At 43.4% G+C, this 24,707-nt stretch overlaps 1 protein-coding gene across 1 annotated transcript; it reads right to left on the bottom strand.

The window, feature by feature from the left end:
* Positions 1–5,954: 5,954 nt before the first annotated feature.
* On the bottom strand, positions 5,955–23,990 carry LOC106571109 (cholesterol 24-hydroxylase). Its single transcript, XM_014143787.3, has 15 exons — positions 23,649–23,990; positions 23,317–23,394; positions 23,151–23,232; positions 22,866–22,939; positions 22,561–22,647; positions 22,324–22,462; positions 21,932–22,045; positions 21,489–21,651; positions 21,195–21,260; positions 17,912–17,984; positions 17,734–17,818; positions 15,799–15,909; positions 10,908–10,996; positions 6,757–6,823; positions 5,955–6,574 (listed from the first exon to the last, which is right to left on the bottom strand). Exons 1-15 carry the CDS (start codon positions 23,795–23,797, stop codon positions 6,419–6,421), a joined length of 1,533 nt encoding a protein of 510 aa, XP_013999262.3. The 5' UTR covers positions 23,798–23,990; the 3' UTR covers positions 5,955–6,418.
* Positions 23,991–24,707: the final 717 nt, after the last annotated feature.

Below are 24,707 nucleotides of genomic sequence, written 5' to 3'. Positions count from 1 at the left end.
TGCCATTAAACCCCTACAACTCATCCAGAACGCCGCAGCCCGTCTGGTGTTCAACCTTCCCAAGTTCTCTCACGTCACCCCGCTCCTCCGCTCTCTCCACTGGCTTCCAGTTGAAGCTCGCATCCGCTACAAGACCATGGTGCTTGCCTACGGAGCTGTGAGGGGAACGGCACCTCCATACCTTCAGGCTCTGATCAGGCCCTACACCCAAACAAGGGCACTGCGTTCATCCACCTCTGGCCTGCTCGCCTCCCTACCTCTGAGGAAGCACAGTTCCCGCTCAGCCCAGTCAAAACTGTTCGCTGCTCTGGCACCCCAATGGTGGAACAAGCTCCCTCACGACGCCAGGACAGCGGAGTCAATCACCACCTTCCGGAGACATCTGAAACCCCACCTCTTTAAGGAATACCTAGGATAGGATAAAGTAATCCTTCTAACCCCCCCCCCCCCCCCCCCTTAAAAGATTTAGATGCACTATTGTAAAGTGGTTGTTCCACTGGATATCATAAGGTGAATGCACCAATTTGTAAGTCGCTCTGGATAAGAGCGTCATCTAAATGACTTCAATGTAAATGTAAATGCATTCTCCTCGGTCGAGATTCCCCTCTCTTCCAGGCACTGTGGAGCAGGGACCTGGAGAGGCGAGCACGGGAGGTAGGAAGAAAAGGAAAAAGGACGGTGGCCTGTGCAACACAACCCCCACCACGAGAGGTGTCCACTGGGCCCGAGTCGGACCCAGAGGAGGGAGACGACCCAGCTCCGGCAAGCGAGCCACCGTGCGAGGAAGAACTCAGGCTCCCCTTTATGGAGGTGGAGGCCCTAGACGGACCTCCCGACACAGGAATCCTCACGGGTCAGTTCGGGACAGGCCCAGTTAGGAGACCCAATCTGCTGTTGTTGCTCGGAGTGCAAGATCACAGCTCCAAGGGTGCGTTATCGAAACCCTTTGGTTCCCTTGCCCATTATAGGAGTGCCATTCGAGCGGGTGGCAATGGATCTGGTGGGTCCGTTGGTGAAGACTGTGAGGGGACCCCAATACATCCTGGTAACCGTGGATTACGCCACCTGGTATCCTGAGGCAATCCCGCTACGGAGCTCTTCCATTTATTTAGCCGGGTGGGGACATTCCACGGGAAATCCTGATGGACCAGGGCACCGCATTCATGTCTCGTGTCATGAAAGATGTCTGAAATATGTTACTAATAAAACAGGTGAGGACCAGTGTGTACCATCCACAAATGGAGAGGCTGGTGGAATACTTCAATAAGACCCTAAAACAGATGCTGAAGAAGGTCATCGAGAGAGAGGGGAGGAACTGGGACCAGTTACTGCCCCACCTGATGTTTCCAGTGCGCAAGGTACCCCAGGCATCCACGGGGTACTCCCCCTTTGAGCTCCTGTATGGCCGTCGGCCCCGCGGGCTGCTGGACCTAGCAAAGGAGGTCTGGGAAGAGCAGCCGATACCCCTTTTTAGCGTAGTAGAACATGTGGAGGAGATGAGGGAGAGGATGATGGCGATTTGGCCAGTGGTGAGAGAGCACATGGCCCAGGCGCAACATGCCCAGGAGCGTGTCTACAACCGGGGGGCCCAACCACGAGAGTTCCAACCAGATGAGAAGGTCTTGGTGCTGATCCCTACAACGGAGAGTAAATTCCTGGCTACGTGGCATGGGCCCTATGCCATCGTTGAGCAGGTAGGCAAAGTCAACTATAAGGTTCGCAAACCGGGGCGGAGAAAACCCCTCCAGTTTTACCATGTGAACTTATTGAAGAAATGGCATGCACACAAGGTGCTGTGCGTAACGTGGACCCAGCCACAGCAGGGCCCACCCTCGGTCGAAGTTGCAATGGGGGAAGACCTCAATCCGACCCAACGACAAGCGCTCAGAGATTTGGTCCAGCGGAATACAGCCGTGTTCTCTGAGGTTCCGGGGCTCACAGATCTCGTGGAACATCATATCCACACCTGTCCGTGAGAAAAAGTGCGTAAACGACCATACCGGAAACCAGAAGCCCGGAGGGTGGAGGTCCAGCAGGAAGTGACGACAATGCTAGAAATGGGGGGTACTGGAGGAGTCACAAAGTGAGTGGTCTAGCCCCATAGGGCTGGTTCCGAAACCGGACGGAACCGTCCGCTTCTGTAATGACTTCCGGGGACTGAACGAGGTCAGTAAGTTCGATGCCTATCCCATGCCCCGGGTGGACGAACTGATCGACCGGTTGGGGATGGCGAGATACGTCAGCACCTTGGACCTGACGAAGGGGGTACTGGCAGGTGCCACTGGCAGCAGCTTTCCGGGAGAAGACTGCCTTCTCCACCCCGGGGGGCTATACCACTACCAGGTTCTGCCTTTCGGGCTCCACGTGGCACCAGTGACCTTTCAGCGACTCATGGACCACGTCTTGTGGCCGCACAGTGAGTACGCAGCTGCTTATCTGGATGACATAATTGTACAAAGTGACAGTTGAGAGTCACATCTTTGTAGGTTACAGGCTGTGGTTGATGCGCTAAGGGATGCAGGTCTGACCGCAAACCCCCCAAGTGCAAGCTGGGCTACGCGGAGGTGGAGTACCTGGGCTATCAGATTGGGAGGGGAAATGTGAAACCCCAAGAAAAACAAATTGCTGCCATTAGGGGATGGCTGGTCCCCCGAACCAAGAGGCAGGTGAAGTCATTCCTTGGGTTAGCAGGGTACTACAGTAGATTTGTACCTAACTTTGCCGCAATAGCTTCTCCCCTCACAGACTTAACGAAGGCACGACTACCCCAGATGGTGCGATGGACGGAGGGCACAGAGGCGGCATTCCAGGCCCTGAAGGATGCATTATGTTCGCACCCGGTACGCCTCACCCCGGACATCTCAAAAAACCTCCTGGTCCAGACAGATGTGTCTGACACAGGGGTAGGGGCCCTTTTGTCCCAAGAGCAGGAAGGCGAGGAGCACCCCATCATGTATGTCAGCAGCAAGCTCCTCCCGAGGGAGAAGAAGGTCGGGGGCCCAGCACGGCAATGCGGATGCCCTATCCAGGAGGGATGCAAACCTAGCCCTGAGCATGCCTCCCTCCAAGTCAGGCTAAGGGGGGGAGGGGGGGGGGGGTGTGGTATCCCAGGAGGTTTTCCCCGGGGGATGGTAATAGAGGGGAGGTACGTGAGGCGACGTTGGCTCCATTTGCTGGGAATACGGGAGCTGGGCACCCCGACACGGACAGCTCTAAGTGGAGGTAATTAGAGGAAAGTGCCAACCAGCCGTGGAGGCCAAAAAAAAGGAGCACGGTGGCACACCGCGAGAGAGAACGGGGAGAGACCGACATCAAGCAAAGTTAGAGAAGAAGGACTGAGCCAAACCTAAGTGATTTTCTTTGTTATGCTTATTTTCTGTCTTAGAAAGTTGTATTTGCGGAATAAAGCCTCGCAGTCTGTGTCAATCTCTGCATGCTCAACCCAACACCCTACGGTTTACCACAATATCCACATCATTTTTCTACCTCATGATGTTGTCTATTTTGTGAAGTGCACCAGTCCCTCCTGCAGCAAAGCACCCCCACAACATGATGCTGCCACCCCCGTGCTTCACGGTTGGGATGGTGTTCTTCAGCTTTCAAGCCTCCCCCTATTTCCTCCAAACATAACGATGGTCATTATGGCCAAACAGTTCTATTTATGTTTCATCAGACCAGAGGACATTTCTACAAAAAGTATGATCTTTGTCCCCATGTGCAGTTGCAAACCATAGTCTGGCAATTTTTATGGCGGTTTGGAGCAATGGCTTCTTCCTTGCTGACCGGCCTTTCAGGTTACGTCGATATAGGACTCTTTTTACTGTGGATATAGATACTTTTGTACCTGTTTCCTCCAGTATCTTCACAAGGTCCTTTGCTGTTGTTCTGGGATTGATTTGCACTTTTCGCACCAAAGTACGTTCATCTCTAGGAGACAGAACGCGTCTCCTTCCTAAGCGGTATGACGGCTGCGTGGTCCCATGGTGTTTATACTTGCGTACAGATGAACGTGGTACCTTCAGGTGTTTGGAAATTGCTTCCAAGGATGAATCAGACTTGTGGAGGTCTACAGGGTCTTTGCTGATTTCTTTTGATTTTCCCATGATGTCAACCTTAGAGGCACCAAGTTTGAAGGTAGGCCTTGAAATACATCCACAGGTACACGTCCAATTGACTCAAATGATGTCAATTAGCCTATCAGAAGCTTCTAAAGCCATGACATAATTGTCTGGAATTTTCCAAGCTGTTTAAAAGCACAGTCAACTTCGTGTATGTAAACTTCTAACCCACTGGAATTGTGATACAGTGAATTATAAGTGAACTAATCTGTCTGTAAACAATTGTTGGAAAAATGTATTGTGTTATGCACAAAGTAGATGTCCTAACCAACTTGCCAAAAGTATAGTTTGTTAACAAGACATTTGTGGAGTGGTTGAAAAACGAGTTTTAATGACTCCAAACTAAGTGTATGTAAACTTCCGACTTCAACTGTAAATATATGGATGAGCGATGGCGTGCGGCATAGGCAAGATGCAGTTAATGGTGTAGAATACAGTATATACATATGAGATTAGTAATGTAGGATATGTAAACATTATTAAAGTGCCGTTATTTAAAGTGACTAGTGATACCTCTATGTAAACATTATTAATGTGTCATTATTTAAAGTGACTAGTGATACCTTTATTAAGTCTGTTTATTTAAGTGGCCAGAGATTTGAGTCTGTTTGTTGGCATCAGCCTCTCCATGTTAGTGATGGCTGTTCAACAGTCTGATGGCCTTGAGATAGAAGCTGTTTTTCAGTCTCTTGGTCCCAGCTTTGATGCACCTGTACTGACCTCGCCTTCTGGATGATAGCGGTGTGAACAGGCAGTGGCTCGGGTGGTTGTTGTACCTAATGATTTTTTTGGGGCTTTCCTGTGACATTGGGTGCTGTAGGTGTGCTGGAGGGCAGGTAGTTTGCCCCCGGTGATGCGTTGTGCAGAACCCACTAGCCTCTGGAGAGCCTTGCAGAAATTCTTAGTTTGTGCAAACCCACAGTTGCATCAGCAGTCTGGGTGGCTGGTCTCAGACGATCCTGCAGGTGAAGAAGCTGGATGTGGAGATCCTGGACTGGCGTGGTTACACGTGGTCTGCAGTTGTGAGGCAGGTTGGACGTATTCTCTAAAATGATGTTGGAGGCGGCTTATGGTAGAGACATTTTTTTAACATTACATTCTCTGGCAACAGCTCTGGTGGAAATTCCTGCAGTCAGCATGGCATTTGCATGCTCCCTCTAAACTTGAGACATCTGTGGCATTGTGTTGTGTGACAAAATAACACCTTCGTAATGATCATGCTGTTTAATCTTTAATCTTCTTTAATCTTTAAGCTTCTTGATATACCACACCAACGGTCATCCAACTCAGAATTCCAAGTCGGGAACTAGTGTTTTTAAGAAAGTCAGAGCATCACTTAATTACAGACAGACTTCTCCCCATCTTAGCAACTAGTGCATCAATATGTTTTGACCAAGACAGTTTACAATCCAGGTTTACTCCAAGCAGTTTAGTCACATCAACTTGATCAATTTCCACATTATTTATTACAAGATTTAGTTGAGGTTTAGGGTTTAGTGAGTGTTTTGTTCCAAATACAATGCTTTTAGTTTTTGAAATATTTAGGGCTAACTTATTCCTTGCCACCCACTCTGAAACTAACTGCAGCACTTTGTTGAGTGTTGCAGTCATTTCAGTCGCTGTAGTAGCTGACGTGTATACTGTTGAGTCATCCGCATACATAGAAACTCTGGTTTTACTCAGTCAGTGGCATGTCGTTAGTAAAAATTGAAAAAAGCAAGGTCTTATGGGTGTAAACAACAAAGATACAAAACATGAGAATGAACGTTCTTGGTTTGTCTGCAGGTTCACAGCGACACCTTGTGGATAAAAGTATTCTAACCTTGTGGAGCTCAGTGATGTTTGGTCAATTACTTTATTAAAAAATAGTAAATTCAATCCAACAGAGGCACTGTGGTAATGCTGGTTAGGAAGTTCATCAAAGAAGTTAATATATACTTTACAAAGCTCTTTATATTATGTGATAAATGGTATACTGCATAGTAACCTTTATATTATGTGATAAATGGTATACTGCAGATTAACAACATGATAAGGGTGCATTAAAAACAAGGAATCGGTACAAATACAAACACTCCTATGTCAAGTCTGTCCTAGTAACTCTCTTCACCACATAGACACATTATATTTAAGATATTATTTCACCATTGATACAAAAAAGAAACATAATTGTTCAAAATCCATTTTCATAAAAAATAGCTAGATATTTGAATAAGACAGAGGGTATTTGCTCCACTAGGAAGTATAAGGAATAAGACAAGTTATAGAGAAGTGCTAGTCATGTTCAGGTCCCAGTCAGGTCAGGCTGCGGGTGTCTGTCCTCTGTGTCTGATGTTACACACCACTCCACTCTTTGGTCTCAAAGTCCCAGTGTCCAGGATGTCAAAGGACTGGCCAGGCAGCAGGCTGAAGTCAAACCTCTGGAGCAGCTTGGCCATCACTACCTTGGCCTCCATCTGTGAACAACAGATCTGTTTAAAGGATGACAAATCTGGTGTGCTCAACTATAAAAATAAAAAAAAGTCTATATTGGAGGCAGAAGTCCAGGAGTAATCTAACTAGGATGGATAATAGGATCAGCAGAGAACACTCCCAAATAAAGTTGTTTCAATGTATTTCATATGGACAGTCTGCTCACCTGTGCGAAGCTCTGTCCCAGACATGAGCGTGGTCCCAGGGCGAAGGGGTAGTAGCAGTAATAGGGTCTTCAGGACAGAAACAAACACAACATGTCTGTTAGTTCCGCATGTGTTTTTCTGTTGCTCATTAAGAAAAACAAGATGTATTTTTTGGGGGTGTGGTTCGATGTGACAGTTACTGATGTTTGTCCCCCATGAGACCAGGTGGTGTAAAGAACTTAAGTTAAAATACATTTAACTACTACTTAAGTCAATTTTTGGGGTATCTATATTTTACTTTTACTCCACTACATTCCTAAAGGAAATAATGTACTTTTTACTCCATACATTTTCCTTGACACCCAAAAATACTCGTTACATTTTGAATGCTTAGCAGGACAGGAAAATTGTGTAATTCACACAATTATCAAGAGAACATCCCTGGTCATCCCTACTGCCTCTAATTGGGCAGACTCACTAAACACAAACGCTTTGATTGTAAATTATGTCGGAGTATTGAACTGTGACCCTGGCTATCCGTAAATTAAAAAAAACAAGAATATCGTGTCGTCTGGTTTGCTAAATATGACATTTTAAATGATTTATACTTTTACTTTTGATACTTAAGGACACTCAAAACCAAATACTTTTAGACTTTTACTCAAGTACTATTTTACTGGGTGACTTTTACATTTGAGTCATTTTCTTTTAAGGTATCTTTACTTTTACTCAAGTATGAAAATTGGGTACTTTTTCCACCACTGCATGAGACACCATAGGAACAAAGGCAGTATCACTTCCTCAAAATAGTCCAAGTTAACTCAAGAAATCTGTAATTAATTGTGTTTTTTGTTGACAAGGTTTTAGTCACACAATTTTACATCTAGCCAAGGTGTTTAGTGCAGTATTTCTCAAGTAAAAAATGCGCGACATGTTATCCGATCCACTGCTCTAGTGGGCAGGTTTGTCTCACTGTCTGTGTTCTGCCATCGGATATAGCGTGATCACCACAGCTGTTTATCCCGTGTTAGTGGGCGAAATCAAAACCCAACCACCATGTAAGTCATGACGAACTTTGACTTCATGACCAAAAGTAGCCCTTTCCTCGAATCACTGATCAAAAGTGCCGTCTTTAGCCTCACGGGTGGAATATTATTAATATGTTTCATAATTAATATACACTACCGTTCAAAAGTTTGGGGTCACTTAGAAATTACCTTGTTTTTGAAAGAAAAGCACATTTGTTGTCCATTAAAATAACATCAAATTAATGAAAAATACAGTGTAGACATTGTTAATGTTGTAAATGACTATTGAAGCTGGAAACTGATGATTTTTTATGGAATGTCTACATAGGTGTACAGAGGCCAATTATCAGCAACCATCACTCCTGTGTTCCAATGGCATGTTGTGTTAGCTAATCCAAGTTTATAATTTTAAAAGGCTAACTGATCATTAGAAAACCCTTTTGCAATTATGTTAGCACAGCTGAAAACTGTTGTTCTGATTAAAGACGCAATAAAACTGGCCTTCTTTAGACTAGTTGAGTATCTGGAGCATCAGCATTTGTGGGTTCGATTACAGGCTCAAAATGGCCAGAAACAAATAACTTCCTTCTGAAACTCATCAGTCCATTCTGAGAAATGAAGGCGAGAGATTGCCAAGAAACTGAAGATCTCGTACAACGCTGTGTACTACTCCCCTTCACAGGACAGCGCAAATTGGCTCTAACCAGAATAGAAAGAGGAGCAGGAGGCCCCGGTGCACAACTGAGCAAGAGGACAAGTACATTAGAGTGTCTAGTTTGAGAAATGGATACCTCACAAGTCCTCAACTGGCAGCTTCATTAAATAGTACCCGCAAAACACCAGTCTCAACGTCAACAGTGAAGAGGCGACTCCGGGATGCTGGCCTTCTAGACAGAGTTGCAAAGAAAAAGCCATATCTCAGATTGGCCAATAAAAAGAAAAGATTAAGATGGGCAAAAGAACACAGAGACTGGACAGAGGAACTCTGCCTAGAAGGCCAGCATCAAGGAGTCGCCTCTTCACTGTTGAGACTGGTGTTTTTTTAATCTGGTGTTTCTATGTTATGTTATACTTCAGTCTTCTGTGATGTATATACAGTGCAATATTGGGCTGCAAACTTAAAATGTAATACACTTCAACTCTATATCTGATATGGTACAGGTGTCTTCTTTGTTTAAGTCCATAACCATGTGTGTGAGGTGTATACATTTGTTTCAAAGTAAATTTGTTTAATACTACCAATAATCCTTCTGTGTGACCCTGATCTAGCCAACTGCAGTAAAAGGTTAACCTACTTGCACTTTTTAGTTAATTTTGGCACTGGAATAAATGTTTGACTAATATCGATGTCACATACAGCGCATTTGGAAAGTATTCAGACACCTTCACTTTTTCCACATTTTGTTACGTTACAGCCTTATTTTAAAATGGATTAATTCGTTTTTTCCCCCTCAATGTACACACAATACCCCATAATGACAAAGCAAAAAAGCTAATGTTTTTTGAAATTTTTGCAAATATTACATTTAAATAAGTATTCAGACCCTTTACTCAGTACTTTGTTTAAGCACCTTTGGCAGCGATTAGAGCCTTGAGTCTTCTTGGGTATAAGCTTGGCTCATCTGTATTTGGGTAGTTTCTCCCATTCTTCTCCGCAGATCATCTCAAGCTCTGTCAGGTTGGATGGGGAGTGTCACTGCACAGCTATTTTCAGGTCTCTCCAGAGATGTTAGATCGGGTTCAAGTCCAGGCTCTGGCTGGGCCACTCAAGGACATTCAGAGACTTGTTCCGAAGTCACTCCTGCGTTGTCTTGGCTGTGTGTGCTTAGGGTCGTTGTCCTGTTGGAAGGTGAACCTTCGGCCCAGTCTGAGGCCCTGAGCGCTCTGGAGCAGGTTTTAATCAAGGATCTCTGTACTTTGCTCCGTTCATCTTTGCCTCGATCCTGACTAGTCTCCCAGTCCCTGCCGCTGAAAAACATCCCCACAGCATGATGCTGCCACCACCATGCTTCACCGTAGGGATGGTGCAAGGTTTCCTCCAGACGTGACACTTGGCATTCAGGCCAAAGAGTTCAATCTTGGTTTCATCAGACCAGAGAATCTTGTTTCTCATGGTCTGAGAGTCCTTTAGGTGCCTTTTGGCAAACTCCAAGTGCACTGTCATGTGCCTTTTACTGGGGAGTGGCTTCCGTCTGGCCACTCTACCATAAAGGCCTGTGGCTCAGTTGGTAGAGCATGGTGTTTGCAACGCCAGCATGGTGTGTGCAACGCCAGGGTTGTGGGTTCGATTCCCACGGGGGGCCAGTACAAAAAAATGCATGAAATGTATGCATTCACTACTGTAAGTCGCTCTGGATAAGAGCGTCTGCTAAATGTAAAATGTAAAAAAATGTAAATGTGGAGTGCTGCAGAGATGGTTGTCCTTCTGGAAGGTTCTCCCATCTCCACAGAGGAACTCTGGAACTCTGTCAGAGTGGCCATTGAGTTCTTGGTCACCTCCCTGACCAAGCCCCTTCTCCCCCGATTGCTCAGTTTGGCCGGGTGGTCAGCTCTAGGAAGAGTCTTGGTGGTTCCAAACTTCTTCCATTTAAGAATGATGGAGGCCACTGTGTTCTTGGGGGCCTTCAATGCTGCAGACATTTTTTTGGTACCCTACCCCAGATCTATGCATTGACACAATCCTGTCTCGGAGCTCTACGGACAATTCCGTCAACATCATGGCTTGGTTTTTTCTCTGACATGCACTGTCAACAGTGGGACCTTATATATACAGGTGTGTGCCTTCCTAAATCATGTACAATCAATTTAATTTTCCACAGGTGGACTCCAAACAAGTTGTAGAAACACCTCAAGGATGATCAATGGAAGAAACAGGATGCACATGAGCTCAATTTTGCAAAAATGTCTAAAAACCTTTTTTTCCTTCGTCATTATGGGGTATTGTGTGTAGATCGATGAGGAAAATTGATTTTTAAATTCATGTTAGAATAAGGCTGTAGCATAACAAAGTGTGGAAAAAGTGAAGTGGTCTGAATATTTTCTGAATGTACTGTATGCCGGTTTCAACGAGAGAAGTTCTACTTTAATCAATTCAAATGTTGTAAAGAAACAATAAAACAATAAAAACATATCGTGTGACTTACTTGGCAGCGTCTGGATGGAACCTCTCTGGGTCAAACGTCAGCGGGTCCTCAAAGAACTTATCCAACCTTCCACAGACATACGAACTGAACTGTAAACAGACAAGATAGAGGCAAACATAAAATATTTAAGACAGTTTAGGAAATAAAATAAGTACACCCACACCCAAAATAGTTAATGAGGTGTTGACTACACTGTTAAAATGAAGAGCATTGTAACACCAAAACTCTTTCAATATGCTTTGTGTTATAGTCATGACAGACAAAGATATATAGTTAAGCAAACTTTACTAGGCATGTTGTCAACCAGCACATTAATAAAGTAACAACTGGTTTCCATTTCCTGTGTAACATCAATATTGCTACATGTTCTCTTTTTTCTTTTTTAACAACAAAGGCAGACTCCACCTAACTTTGGCTTGTAGTCTGCAAAAAACTGGAATGTGAACTGAATATTTGTTTACTGTCTCTGACTGTCCATTAATTATTATTATTTTTACTTTCGCACAAAGTCTTTCAGGTGTATAGGTCTTCGGATGGCCCTACCAGACCTTGTGTGGGGAGTGTTGATTACATCAGGAGGTGCTTGACCTGAGATGTTTGGATCTTTTTGTTGAGGTGCAGCGTGTACCTCTAGGTTGTGTTCAGCACCCTGCTGGGCGTCAGCTGGTCCTCTGTTTACTGGCTCTGTGCCAGGCTCCTCAACAGTGGGGAAATCCTCCTCTATTTCTCTGCTCTTCCTCAGGGGTCGCCTGTTCCTCCTGAAGACTTGTCCCTGTTCTGTCTTCACCTCATAGGACCTTTGCTCCACAGGTCTGACTACTGTGGTCCTCTGCTACCACTGTTTCTGTCCTGTGAGTGGCTGAACTCTCACCCTGTCATCTCGTTGCAGCTCTGTGTGATCCTTAGCAGAGGTGTTGTAGTACTTTGCCTGTTTCTGCTGTCTTTATTTGAACTTCTCCAGATGACAATTCGCCATCCCCGGTCTATGAAGATTTTCACTCATTATTAGTGTCTTTGTACGTTTTCCCATGAGCACCATTGCAGGGCTGCTGTCTGTTCCTTGTGACGGGGTATTTCTGTGATCCAGCACGGCCAGGTATGGGTCAGCACCTGCTCTCTTTGCCATCAGTCTTTTGGCCGTTTTCACTGCCGATTCCACTTTCCCATTACTTTGCGGGTATCCTGGAGACGATGTCTTGTGTGTAAAGTCCCAAGCCTTGCTGAAACTTCGGAACTCATCTGAAGAGTACTAGGGACCATTGTCTGAGTAAAGGATGTCAGGTAGCCCATTATCTCTGAACTGAGGGCAGTAGGCACAACAATGCTGGAGATAACTCCATTTTGCACACTCAGCTCATCTCCTTTCACTTCAGGCCACCCCTGCAGGATCACATTATTCAGTGTCTGGAGCTCCCGGTCCAGCTCAGTGGCTCTCTGGATGTGCTTTAGTCTCTCGCTTGACAGAGGGAGGTAGTGTATCATATTGATTGATTCCACTTGGACCTCCACAGGTCCTCTGTTATCTTGTTCTGTGAGGTACGCCCTGCTCAGGGTATCGGCCAGCACCACATGCTTTCCTGGAACGTATCGGAGACTGACCTCGTAGTTTTGGAGTCTCATGAGCATGCGTTGTAGTCTTTTTGGTGCTCTGAGGAGAGGCTTTGTCATGATGCTCTCTAGAGGCTTGTGATCTGACTGCACTGCAATAGTTCGTCCATATGTGAATTGGTGGAACCTCTCCATGCCAAACACCACTGCAAGCAGCTCCTTCTCTATCTGTGCATACCCTTTTTCAGTCTCTGTCAGCGCTCTGCTGGCGTATGCTATTGGTTGTCCTCCCTGCACCAAGGCTGCTCCTAACCCACTCTGAAGCATCACACTGTAGTACAAGCTGCTCTGTTGGGTTGTAGTATTTCAGCACAGGGGTCTGTGCAATGGTATCCCTGATTTTATTGAAAGCCTGCTCATGTCTCTCTGACCACTCCCACAGTGAGTCCTTGAGTGTTAGCTGTCGCAGTGGCTCGCAGAGCTCCGTGGCGTGGCTGCAGAACTTAGCTAGGTAGTTTGCCATGCCCAGGAAGCGCTGCACCCCTGCACATCTGTAGGCCTAGGTATCTGTTTGATGGCTGTCACTTTTCCTGGGTCCACTTTCAACCCCTCTGATGTTAGCAGGTGGCCAATGTAGGGCACTTCCTTCAGCCTGAGCTGCAGCTTCTCTGGATTCAGCTTGATATTGAGCTTCCTGCATCCGTCCAGGAGCATTTTCAGGTTTTTGTCATGGTCCAGAGTCGCCGCTTCATCGTTGTCTCCTTCTCCCACAAGCAGGATGTCATCTGCAATGAGTTTGACTCCTGGAAGACCTTCCATTGCCTGGTTCAACTTCCTCTGAAAGATCTCTGGTGCTGGACTGATTCCCACTGGCATGAGCAGCCACCTGTAGCATCCCATGGGAGTAGAGAACGTGGCGAGATAGCTGGATTCCTCCTCCAGTTCCCCATGCCAACATCCATTTTTTACATCACAAACAGAGAACACGTGTGCTCTGTTCAGATGTGGCAGCACGTCTTCAATAGTGAGAAGTGGGTAATGGCTCCTCTTGAGTGCCTTGTTGAGAGGCTTCGGATCAATACACACTTAGTTTTCCCAGACGGTTTCTTCACTACGATCAGGCTGCTAATCCAATCTGTGCTTTTTTCAACTGCTTTTATCATCCTTCTTTTCTCTAGACCACTGAGCTCCTCTTTGAGTGGTTTATATAGTGCTACTGGCATTCTTCTCTTTGGCAGCTGGATGGGCTCCACTTGCTCATCCACTTCCAGCTTCAGTTTGCCGGGTAAGCATCCATTTCCCTGGATTACATCAGAGTACTCCTGTTTAATTTGCTATTTAGTCCAGGATCTTGTTGTTTTCTCGATGGCCAGGATGTTGTGATGCTGCACAGTAATCAACTCCATTGCCTGGATAGCCTTACTGCCTAGAATGGGCCTGTGCACATTCTTGTTGACTACGATGAACTCAACTTGGTAGGTTTTCTTATTGCGTGGATTGATCACTTTAAGTTTTTAGCACAGAGTCACTCACGATAGCGAGCTAATGTTGACGTTCGGCGCGATGACTAGCCTGTAAACGCGGCACTTTTTCAAACTGCCGCCTGGGATGTATTCTTCATTTACATCAATGAGATCCAGGTTCTTTTGAGTACCGCTGTCATCATGTTTCAATATGCCTTGTGTTGTAGTCATGACAGACAAAGATATATAGTTAAGCTAACTTTACTAGGCATGTTGTCAACCAGCACATTAATAAAGTAAGTAACAACTGGTGTCCGTTTCCTGTGTAACATCAATATGAGTAACATCAATATTGCAACACAAACTAGTTGCAACTGAGCTGCCACCAACTTGAAGGAGACAAAACCTTATCTTTGCTGGAGTATTGACACACATAACATGGTGTGTTGTAACACCCCTAAATCAAATATTGTGCAACACCTTGCCAGGGACTGGGAGCACTAACAGAAAAGGTTAAACACTATTTTGGTGTTTCGAGTTCTGTTTAGTGCAGAATTGGATCCCTTCTCTTTTGGTGTCATTTCATTTGTCTATGTGGGAATGGGTGCTGTCCTCATTGAACGTCAAATTGCCTCACAGTTTTGATATCCGCTCATCATGATCCATTACACAACAAACTGCTTAATACCAATATAGAAATATAGTCTTCTTTCTTCAAACATGTAAACAACATTGTGTGAAAGAATCATAGTCTAAAAACGTTAAATTACCCACAATCCTCTAAAAACAGAGTCATGCGTCAAGATAAGAAATGCAACGTGATTAAAACCAAAGACTTCCAATGAGTTCAATCAATCTATTGTCTCTCACTTTGGTTATCCTCATAAAAGATAATTACATTTTGAGTAACATATTCAGTTGGATTTACATTAATTTAATTTTACTAAAGTAACAAATCATTGAAATGACTTGCATTTGTAAACCATTGATTGTATGAGAAACACAATTTTTGAGTTTTGATGCAGCCTTTTACATTCACTGAACCCCCAAAATGGGTTTTCACAACGCTCTCTTAAAAACACCCATATTCAGATTGAAGAACCACTTTGGGTGTTTCAGAGTTCCTACACTTCTGTTTTAAAACACATTCTGTGTATTAACATTTTACATTCAAACACACAGATCTCAGCTTAGGTGCACTACCTGTCATGGTTTCATTACACAATCATGGTGTTTTGAGACATTCTATGTTTACAGTGTAACAGAGAAAAAGTCAATGATACAATGATACTACATTGAGGTATGAGCCATACTGGCTTGGACAAGGCTACTTCATTCCTTTACTACATTGAGGTATGAGCCATACTGGCTTAGACAAGGCTACTTCATTCCTTTACTACATTGAGGTATGAGCCATACTGGCTTAGACAAGGCTACTTCATTCCTTTACTACATTGAGGTATGAGCCATACTGGCTTAGACAAGGCTACTTCATTCCTTTACTACATTGAGGTATGAGCCATACTGGCTTAGACAAGGCTACTTCATTCCTTTACTACATTGAGGTATGAGCCATACTGGCTTAGACAAGGCTACTTCATTCCTTTACTACATTGAGGTACCACAGCGTTTCACATGTTAACACCACAACTAAATTTAGAGATATTAAAGGGATACTTTTCCTCCAGAGTCAGATGAACTCCTGGATACTATTTTTATGTCTCTGTGTCCAGTATGAAGGAAGTTAGAGGTAGTTTCCCGAGCAAATGCTAACTAGCGTTAGCGCAATGACGAAGTCTATGGGTATCTGCTAGTATGTATCCTTTTAACATACAATAACACTCATCACTCATCACATTGTTTTTGAGGTGACTACTCACGAAGCATGTGACTCCTGCTGGGATGGGGATGCCGTTGATGACGATGTCGTTGGGGATGAAGCGAGAAGTGCCTGGTGCTGTAGGGTACAACCTTAGAGTCTCCTTCAAAACCTAACGTGGGGAGATGACATGAATCAAACACACCATGCTGATTAATTAACCATGTGAAGAGTTACCTGACCCGAGACTTGAACACTTGCGTTAGCTCCCTGAGCTAAATCACACTGGGCACAGACGTCAATTCAACATCTAGTTTTGATTTACATTTGATTTAGTTGTAAACGTAAATTCAACTTGAAATCAACAAAACATTTCACCATGTCATTCGATTTAGGTTAAAAGGATTTTTGCAAAACCAATCAGTTTTCCAAGTCATCACATAGATTTTTTTGGTTGAAATGAAGTGGAAACAACGTTGATAATGTGATGCAATGCCTAGGCTTTAGCTCAGCCGGCTAATACAGTCTTGCAGCCCAACCGGGTTAACATCCAGTTGGTCACACAACTGCTGTTAATATAGTACAAGTATTGTATAAAATAGTATATTAGTATACTAGTAATAAGTTTTAAATCAAATTTTATTTTTCACATGCGCCGAATACAACAGCTTACCTTGAAATGCTTACTTACAAGTCTTTAACCAACAATTTAGTGTCAAGAAAAATAAGAGTTGAGAAAATATTTACTAAATAAACTAAAGTAAAAAAACAAAAGAGTAACAATAAGATAACGAGGCTATATACAGGGGTTACCGTACAGAGGCAATGTGTGGGGGTACAGGCTAGTCAAGGTAATTGTGGTAATATGTACATGTAGGTAGGGGTAAAGTGACTATGCATAGCTAATAAACAGCGGGTCAATGTAAATAGTCCGGGTGGCCATTTGATTAGTTTAGTTGTTCAGCAGTCTTATGGCTTCAGGCTAGAAGCTGTTAATGAGCCTTTTGGTCCTAAACTTGGTGCTCCGGTACAGTTTGCCGTGCGGTAGCAGAGAGACCAGTCTATGACTTGGGTGACTGGAGTCTTTGAACATTATTTGGGCCTTCCTCTGATACTACCTAGTATAGAGGTCCTGGATGGCAGGAAGCTTGGCCCTAGTGATGTACTGGGCCGTACACACTACCCTCTGTAGCGCCTTCTGGTCAGATGCTGAGAAATTGCCATACCAGGCGGTAATGCAACCGGTCAGGATGCTCTCGATGGTGCAGCTGTAGAACTTTTTGAGGATCTGGGGACCCATGCCAAATATTTTCAGTTGCTTGAGGGAGAAAAGGTGTTGTCGTGCCCTCTTCACAACTGTCTTGGTGTGTTTGGACCATGATAGTTTGTTGGTGATGTGGACACCAAGGAACTGGAAACTCTCGACCCGCTCCACTTCAGTCTAGTCAATGTTTATGTGGCTTGTACGGCCCTCCTTTTCCTTTAGTCCACGATCAGCTCCTCTGTCTTGCTCACATTAAGAGAGAGGTTGTTGTATCTGATCTCCCTATAGGCTGTCTCATCAATGTCAGTGATCAGGTCTACCACTGTTGTGTCGTCAGCAAACGTAATAATGGTGTTGGAATCGTGGGTGAACAGGGAGTACAGGAGGGGACTAAGCACACACCCCTGAGAGGCCTCAGTGTTGAGTATCAGCATTATATCCTTTGCGTACGACTCGTTAAAGAAAACATCTTCATCCAGTTCCAGGGGAGTAATTGTGCTACAAAGTAGTACAAAGTAGCACAATTCGTTGAGAGCCCGTAAAACGACAGCCATCTCCTCCAGTGCCATTCTATCAGCCATCGTACAACATTGTATAACGTACAATATGGTTTCTGTTTATAGATGTCAGTTCCAATTCTGAGTCCTGGATCTGGTTTGTAGCTCCATTGCTGTCACTGTCAGGCCAATGACAAGACAGCACAAACGGACCTGGGACCGGTAGATCATTTACCTGAGACAGGTAGGTCATTTTCCCCAGGTCGTCAAAGCTGATTTCCTGTTTCATCCCGATGACGTCATCCACTTCCTGCTTCACCCTGGAGAGGTCAGAGACACACAAACTCAACCAACCTGTTTTTATTACAGAAATGATCAATACCGAAAATAGAAATGATGAAAACTAGTCCTACTTCGTCAATATCTCTGGCAGCCTTCCCAGTTCCATGACGGCAAAAGCTAGTTGATTGGCTGTTGTCTCTTGCCCTGTCATGATTAAAACAAACAAAAGTAATGTCACTGTTGTTTCTTCAACTTTCACTTGAGTGGGAAAAGATATATTACTAAGAAGGATATATTGATATAATATGATATATACAGTTGAAGTCGGAAGTTTACGTACACTTAGGTTGGAGACATTAAAACTCACTTTCAACCACTCCACAAATGTCTTGTTAACAAACAATAGCTTTGACAAGTCGGTTAGGACATCTACTTTGTGACTGAAACAAGTCATTTTTCCAACAATTGTTTACAGACAGATTATTTCACTTATAACTCACTGTATCACAATTCCAGTGGGTCAGAAGTTTACAAACACTAAATTGACTGTGCCTTTAAAGAGCTTGGAAAATTCGAGAAAAGGATGTCATGGCTTTAGACGCTTTTGATAGGCTAATTGACATCATTTGAGTCAATTGGAAATGTACCTGTGGATGTATTTCAAGGCTTACCTTCAAACTCAGTGCCTCTTTGTTTGACATCATGGGAAAATCAAAAGAAATCAGCCAAGACCTCAGAAAAAAAATTGTAGACCTCCACAAGTCTGGAAATTGCTCCCAAGTATGAACCAAACGCCTGAAGGTACCATGTTCATCTGTACAAACAATAGTACGCAAGTATAAACACCATGGGACCATGCAGCTGTCATACCGCTCAGGAAGGAGACGCGTTCTGTCTCCTAGAGATGAACGTACTTTGGTGCGAAAAGTGCAAATCAATCCCAGAACAACAGCAAAGGAACTTGTGAAGATGCGGGAGGAAACAGGTACAAAAGTATCTATATCCACAGTAAAACGAGTCCTATATCGACATAACCTGAATGTCTGCTCAGCAAGGAAGAAGCCATTGCTCCAAAACCGCCATAATAAAGCCAGACTATGGTTTGCAACTGCACATGGGGACAAAGATCATACTTATTGGAGAAATGTCCTCTGGTCTGATCAAACAAAAATAGAACTGTTTGGCCATACTGACCATTGTTATGTTTGGAGGAAAAAGGGGGATGCTTGCAAGCCGAAGAACACCATCCCAACCGTGAAGCACGGGGGTGGCAGCATCATGTTGTAGGGGTGCTTTGCTGCAGGAGGGACTGATGCACTTCACAAAATAGATGGCATCATGAGGTAGGAAAATGATGTGGATATTGTTGCGTCAAAAGACAGGTATTCATATTCAAGGCATTCACATTTTTAACTGATTTCAAAGAAAAAACACCAGCAGGGGGGCGAAAGAGTGTATGCATTGTGGAACCCATCATTAGCTTGTGTTTCCCTGGGGAACATATATACTGGTGCACCTTTGATAGCAGGTGGTGAAATGTTTGGTGAAAAAGAGTTTCACTGGAAGTCCTTCATGGAAGAGGAGATTCTCATTCATACACATTCAGCTCATTTAGGATTCTGGAGACTCAACCAGTAGGGACATGGACATTTTTGTGTAAAATTGTTGCCAGTTAGGTGTTTATTTGTGTTGAGAATTGAGACCAATTGTCTAATTTAGTATACCGTAAATTCCGGACTATAAGCCGCACTTTTTTCCCAGGCTTTGAACCTCGCGGCTTAAACAATGACGCGGCTAATATATGGATTTTTCCCAGTTTCAATTTTAAAAAAAATAATACAATTTTTTTTTAAAACACATTCTGTGACGTGCTCAGTTTTTTGGCGGCATGAAGCTTTCATTAGACCAATGAAATTGCCGAACGGGTTACGTCAAACAACTTTTTTGTTTACTGTTTAGATTAAATCGAGCGCTCTCAAACTTCCCATCATTCTGATTACGGTAGTCATTTTGTCACCCTCATCATGGCAAAGACACGGAGAAATGCATATGATGCAGCTTTCAAGTTGAAGGCGATTGATCTGGCTGTTGGAAAAGGAAATAGAGCTGCTGCACGGGAGCTTGGTCTTAATGAGTCGATGATAATACGTTGGAAACAGCAGCGTGAGGAATTGACTCAGTGCAAAAAGACAACTAAAGCCTACTGCTCTTTTCTTTTTTTTTGTTACAAGCCGTGTTTCGTTAAAGCCTATATATTTTTGTTACAAGCCGTGTTTCGTTAAAGCCTATATATTTTTGTTACAAGCCGTGTTTCGTTAAAGCCTATATATTTTTGTTGCAAGCCGTGTTTCGTTAAAGCCTGTGTAAAGTTCATTTGTTTCAATGTACCGGTAGGCACCTGCAGCTTATAGACATGTGCGGCTTATTTATGTTCAAAATAATATATTTTTTTTAATTCAGTAGGTGCGGCTCATATTCAGGTGCGCTTAATAGTCCGGAAATTACGGTAGTATAATTTAGATAATATGACTACATTGAGATTATATATTTAATTTGAAATGACCTTACTTGAAGTAATGTATATTTATGTTTGTGTTTTGCCTTTAAAGGTTATTAACCTAAAAAACTAACTAACTAACTGACTAAATAAATAAAAGAAGTCAGAAGAGAATTGAGTTGTCCCTTGCGTCCTTCAGTCCATAAAGAGGCCTTTTTCAAGTTTGGGCAAAGAGCTGCAGTGTGAACCATACACAACTTGACAGATATATTGAAGCAACATCTCAAGACATCAGTCAGGAAGTTAAAGCTTGGTCGCAAATGGGTCTTCCAAATGGACAATGACCCCAAGCATACTCCAAAGTTGTGGCAAAATGGCTTAAGGACAACAAAGTCAAGGTATTGGAGTGGTCATCACAAAGTCCTGATCTCAATCCCATAAAACCTTTGTGGGCAGAACTGAAAAAGTGTGTGCGAGTAAGGAGGCCTACAAACCCGACTCAGTTACACCAGCTCTGTCAGGAGGAATGGGCCAAAATTCACCCAACTTATTGTGGGAAGCTTGTGGAAGGCAACCCGAAACGTTTGACCCAAGTTAAACAATTTAAAGGCAATGCTACCAAATACTAATTGAGTTTATGTAAACTTCTGACCCACTGGGAATGTGATAAAAGAAATGAAAGCTGAAATAAATCATTCTCTCTACTATCATTCTGACATTTCACATTCTTAAAATAAAGTGGTGATCCTAACTGACCTCAGACAGGGATTTTTTACTAGGATTAAATGTCAGGAAATGTGAAAACTGAGTTTAAATGTATTTGGCTAAGGTGTATGTAAGTTTCCAACGTCAACTGTATGTATGTATATATATATATATATATATATAAGTATAGCACTTGTTTCAGGGAGACGTACCGGCAATGAAGAACGTCACAAAGTTGTCCAGCATAAGCTCCTCATCATCGTTTGCTATGTTTTCCTCTGAAATGATGGATATATCAGTTTAAAGCATTGTAGTGCTACTGAACCTCATCAATAACATGACTGTTTTAGCAAACACTTGTCTCACAATGTTACATGCAGAGCCACAGGTAAAAGGATTCCAATGTTACCCTGGTCCCAGATCTGTTTGTGCCGTCTTGTCTTGAACAGTGGCAGGAGTTGGCAAAACAGCACGAACAGATCTAGGATCAGGCTACTACAACATGCCTTTGCCAGCCGTCTTGAGGATCTGTGTAAGGATGTCTTTTGGAACGTCCTCTCCGTTTTGGACGGCCATTTTCCTGTCGTTGATCCACTGTCTGCCTGTCGAACGCAGCAGCCGACAAGACTTCTTCACCTCGTTGATGAACTTCTTGTTCTTTGGGTAGAGCTAGAAATATGACATCCGACCATTTATTTAAACCCCATCTAGGGACTGTGACTCTGTAAAACGCATTATGGTGCATTTAGCCACATCTTACAGGCTTCCTACTTGGAAGGACGGCAACAAGAGACTAGAACAAACTGTTCATGAGTGTCAATGTTCTAACTGTATTTGTTTCCTATGAAATAGGATTTTATCTGATGAAACTGTAGGATTTCAAATAGATAAATTCAATAAGCAATCATTCTCGAGAAGCATCACTAACATACTTGATGGCATTATTTACCTGGAAGGTGGAGTCTCTGAGATAGTGGACCATTCCCTTCAGACACATCTCTATAGCGTTGGGAAACGGAGAGTCACTCTCATTCAGCAGATCCAGCTCCACTCCAAACGCCACCTACAGATTATATAAAAACAGAGGATTGACAACATCTTACAACATGATAAGGTAAAACTCCTGGTTCTAGTTATGCTAATTATAGCTAGCACATTGGCTTGGTTAGACTAAATTGTATATAGCTTAGGTAATGAGTGTGTTATCAGTTGTCATAAGCAAAAAACTGCCTGTTATGACAATTTTACTGTCAGATATACAAACAAATGTAGCTTTATAACAGAAAGAATAAAGTGTACGTGCAGTGTGGGGATCTGAGGGGAACAGGAAGTGAACGTTACCTTAGTGATGACATCCAGTGTCACACAGTTGAACATGTGGTGCATGTTGGCAGCTGTGTTAGAGTCAGCCATGTCTGCCAGTTTATCCATCAGCTTCTCTGCCCTCTCGTTGAACACACCCATCTGACCCCGCAGGTACCTAACAATACACAGCAATGATGGATGGATGAACAGATGGATGGCTGGATGGATTGATCAATGGATTATTACACCATGTGAAATGGATAAGTGACTTACAGACTGCTGAAGGCAGGGTCCATTATTCTTCGCTGTTTGTACCACTCATCATGATTCTGTGCTGTGACCAGGCCACTTCCCAAAAACCTATGAAGAAGGACAACAGAGTATTTACCCTAAGACTGAATAAACTGACCAGTGACCAAGTTGTCCCGTTTGAATGTCTATATGCTCTGTAGGCTACGCAGGCGATAACCAGCATTAGGAGGGATTGTGTTGAAAGAGTTGGTACCAACCAAAACATTGACACAATAAATTGTAGTAGGAAGTATATTTAGATAACATTAATTATACAGAGGACTCACCTCTGTCCAAACAGGTTGAAGAGATGCTTGTAGACCAGTGAGTCTTTGGGGTACTTAGGTGACATCAGGACTTCCTGTAGAGACAAAGCAAAGTATCAGTTTGGTTTGAATGGGGAATTGGGGTAATGGGTTATTTTACAGCACTTTAATTTCAGAAATTAACATGGTAAAATGTATAATTCACCTAATCTTGGTTAACCCAGAACTAAAATCTTGCTTATTTGGTCAGGTGTTTACATTGTCAGTCCATCAGAGATTATAATTACAGTAATTTCTCAGGTTTACCTTGGTGGTATCAGGACAGGTCACACACAACACCACAACATGCATACCGTTGATACGGTAGACCGGTCCATATGTCTCAGCCCTGTCAAAGATAAAATATATCTCTATTTATTGTCCCATGATAAACAACACTTGATTCAATGTGTGTGTGTAGCATTCAACAAACCATTCCAGAAATTTGTCGTGGACAACTCGATCATTGCTCATCTCCCTCAGCAAGGTTGGGGAATGACCAAATAAAAAACTAGGGGAGAACAAGAGACGAATTAATCCATAAATGACAAATAAGGAGGTTATGGCATGAGAGATACCTTCACCTTGTGAAAAGGAAAAAGGCAGGTGAAACAGCGACCATGACGGCTGTTGAGGTCAACTTTCACCTACTGTAGTTCCTTATCAACAAATCTGATGCGGTATGTCGTCTCTCAATATAGTTGAAACTAACATTTAGCTAAAGCATTTTAAAATAAATATTCAAGTTACATAATACTGACTCACCTATCCCTTGGTGGTCCCGGTATGTGATCATATTTCAGATGAATATATTTTATGTAAAGACAAAAAATTAGAAACGCGATCAAAATCAAACCAAGCAAGCACATAAGCAAATAACCGATCCAACTTGCAATCAAATGAAAAAGTGTCATATTTCCGAAGACTAGATATCTCGCAGTGACCCTACAAACCAGTTATGTGGTCGTTTATTTTGGACGGAATTCGGTCAGCTGTAGTACTAGAAGCAGAGCGGAAGAGACGAAGCGAGAGGGTTTACTACGCCCCAAATGTGATCGTTAATTATTATGGAGTGGCTGCTTTACAATATTTTCTGGAACCTGAATTACCGTGGCTATTGATACGGAGATTTCTGCGCATGAGCGTGATGTTTTTTGTATGTACTGTGTTGACATCATTGATGACCTTTAAGGTTGCAGTGACACATCCATAACCTGAGCTGAAACCAGATTGCATACCAGAGAGAATACTATAGACATTAAGAAAGCCTGATGATTATTGACAAGTTTTTCCAACACTTTTGATAGAACAGGGCAAAATAGAATGTTGTGTGATGATGTAGCCTACTCATTATAGTTGCAGCCATATCGTAGCCACTAGCCAGAATTCCTGCAAAAAGTTTTGCAAAGGGGAAAAAAACAATATGCGCTTTAACCACTCAATGATCATGCAAGTACCGCACGAGTTCAACCTGTTGAACCTCTGGGCAGCCAAACGGTTGAAGGCAGCCCGATGAAGGAAGTGGCAGTGGGAGCACTGAGCAGAAGCGACATAAACAGCAGAGTGGACAGCAGCTACAGTACTTAGAATCAAGGGCAATGTTGTGCTGCTATTTTTCTTGACTGGGCCAAAGTTTTTGATACAGTTGACCATTCCATTCCTGTTGGCCGGCTAAGGAGTATTGGTGTCTCTTAGGGGTCTTTGGCCTGGTTTGCTAACTACCTCTCTCTCTCTCAAAGAGTGCGGTGTATAAAGTCAGAACATCCGCTGTCTCAGCCACTGCCTGTCACCAAGGGAGTACCCCAATGCTCAATCCTAGGCCCC

Source organism: Salmo salar, chromosome 15 (assembly GCF_965601325.2).
Source record: "Salmo salar chromosome 15, fSalSal1, whole genome shotgun sequence".
Classification (NCBI taxonomy): domain Eukaryota; kingdom Metazoa; phylum Chordata; class Actinopteri; order Salmoniformes; family Salmonidae; genus Salmo; species Salmo salar.
Note: the sequence above shows the minus strand (reverse complement) of the source record. Positions and strands in the feature narration are given on the sequence as shown.